This window comes from Ailuropoda melanoleuca, unplaced genomic scaffold (assembly GCF_002007445.2).
Source record: "Ailuropoda melanoleuca isolate Jingjing unplaced genomic scaffold, ASM200744v2 unplaced-scaffold6674, whole genome shotgun sequence".
Taxonomy (NCBI): Eukaryota; Metazoa; Chordata; class Mammalia; order Carnivora; family Ursidae; genus Ailuropoda; species Ailuropoda melanoleuca.
In genome coordinates, this window is record NW_023241325.1 from 8 (window position 1) to 1,972 (window position 1,965).

Genomic DNA, 1,965 nt, shown 5'->3' on the forward strand with positions numbered 1-1,965 from the left:
AGCACAAAAAGGAGTATTCCCTGTGCCCTTTCACTGTATCTCAGTGAGACAGAACTTTTTGAAATATCTTAATAAAAGTAGTACTTCATTTGATATTCTTATCAAAATTACTAATTAAAACAAATTAATTTTACATTATACTTTAGAAAAATTTTCAATTTTCCACTCCTAATATGTAATCTAGTATCCTGACTAGCTTAATGATTGCCCCACACCATGTTTTTATTTATATTATTATTTACATCTTGTCAAAATGAAATCATACTCTTGGGGAACAGGTTATGATGATGACAGCTTTATTGCTTTAACAGAAACCACACTGTTTGTTACTTTGTCAAAAAAAAGAATTTGGTGTTTTCAGGAAGAACCAGCATACTCCGTTAAATTGCAGTAACCAAGTCATCTCCATGTCTTCCAAACCAAAGAATGTGTCCAGCACAGAAACCACCAACTCCATTAGCCACTTCATCCTCATGGGCTTTCCCTCAAGCCCAGAAATGCAGCTCCTCTACTTTGGGCTCTTCTCAGTAGTCTTCATCCTGACTCTGATGGGGAATATGGCCATTGTCTGTGCTGTGCTNTGCAGCTCCTCTACTTTGGGCTCTTCTCAGTAGTCTTCATCCTGACTCTGATGGGGAATATGGCCATTGTCTATGCTGTGCTGTGGGACCGGCATCTTCACACCCCCATATACATCTTCTTGGGCAATTTCTCTCTCCTAGAAATATGTTATGTCACCACGACTGTCCCTAATATGTTGGCCAATTTCCTGTCCACAAGCAAGTCTATCTCCTTTGTGAGCTGTTTCACACAGTTCTACTTCTTCTTCTCTTTTGGGTGTGATGAGGGCTTCTTCCTTTGTATCATGGCCTTTGACAGGTACCTTGCCATCTGTCGTCCTCTACATTACCCACGCATCATGACTAAACAGCTGTACATCGGCCTTGTCATCTTCGGATGGTCGGGTGGGCTCATCCTCTTCCTAACCCCAGTTGTTCTCATTTCACAGTTGCCCTTCTGTGGCCCAAATACCATCAACCATTTTTTGTGTGACCCTGTCCCACTGATGACGCTGTCTTGTTCTGAAGACACCATCACTCAGCTCATTTACTCTACTTTCAATGCGATTTTCATGATTGGCACCTTCCTCTTTATTCTTTGCTCCTATGCTCTGGTGATTCTGACTGTACTGTGGATGCCCTCATGGGCTGGCAAACACAAGGCTTTCTCCACTTGTGCTTCTCATTTGGCTGTTGTCATTCTGTTTTTTGGCTCTATTATGGTGATGTATGTTAGTCCTGGATCAGGACACCCTGTGCAAGTGCAGAAAATTGTGACCTTATTTTATTCTGTGATAACACCCCTCTGCAATCCTCTAATATATAGCCTCAGGAACAAGGAGATGAAGACTGCCTTAAGGAAAGTCTTTGGGACTGAAATATCTGCCCATAAAATATAAATCAGAAGTCAGACAGAAACAAGTTCCACCACAACCTATCTTAATAAGATACGAGGCAAGATAATTTTCTAGAGAATTCAACAATTTTGGTTAGGGAACTGTTACAATAAAGCCCACCATCATCTTAAATATCCCTCACTGCATGATGGGCTAGTTTTCTTTAATAAATAAAACTGTCTTAGTCTCTTCAACAAATAGTGTTGGGAAAACTGGACAGCCACATGCAGAAGAATGGAACTGACCACTTTCTTACAATATACACAAAAATAAACTCAGAATGGATGAAGGACCATATTGGATAAAGAGCTGGAATCCAAAATCTATAAAGAACTTAACCAAACTCAACACCTGAAGAACAAATAATCCAATCAAGAAATGGGTGGAAGACATGAACAGACATTTCTGCAAAGAAGACATCCAAATGGCCAATAGACACATGAAAATATGTTCCACATCACTTGTCATCAGGGAAATACAAATCAAAACCACAATGAGATACCACCTCA

At 40.0% G+C, this 1,965-nt stretch overlaps 1 protein-coding gene across 1 annotated transcript; it reads left to right on the forward strand.

Annotated features, from left to right (window-relative positions):
• Positions 1 to 361: 361 nt before the first annotated feature.
• Positions 362 to 1,459, forward strand: LOC117800242 (olfactory receptor 11H6-like; the record flags this gene model as incomplete). Its single annotated transcript, XM_034652771.1, has 2 exons — positions 362 to 570; positions 615 to 1,459. Coding segments are annotated over 2 exons (1,054 nt in total), but the record flags the coding sequence as incomplete, so codon positions are not given.
• Between the last annotated feature and the right edge of the window lie 506 nt (positions 1,460 to 1,965).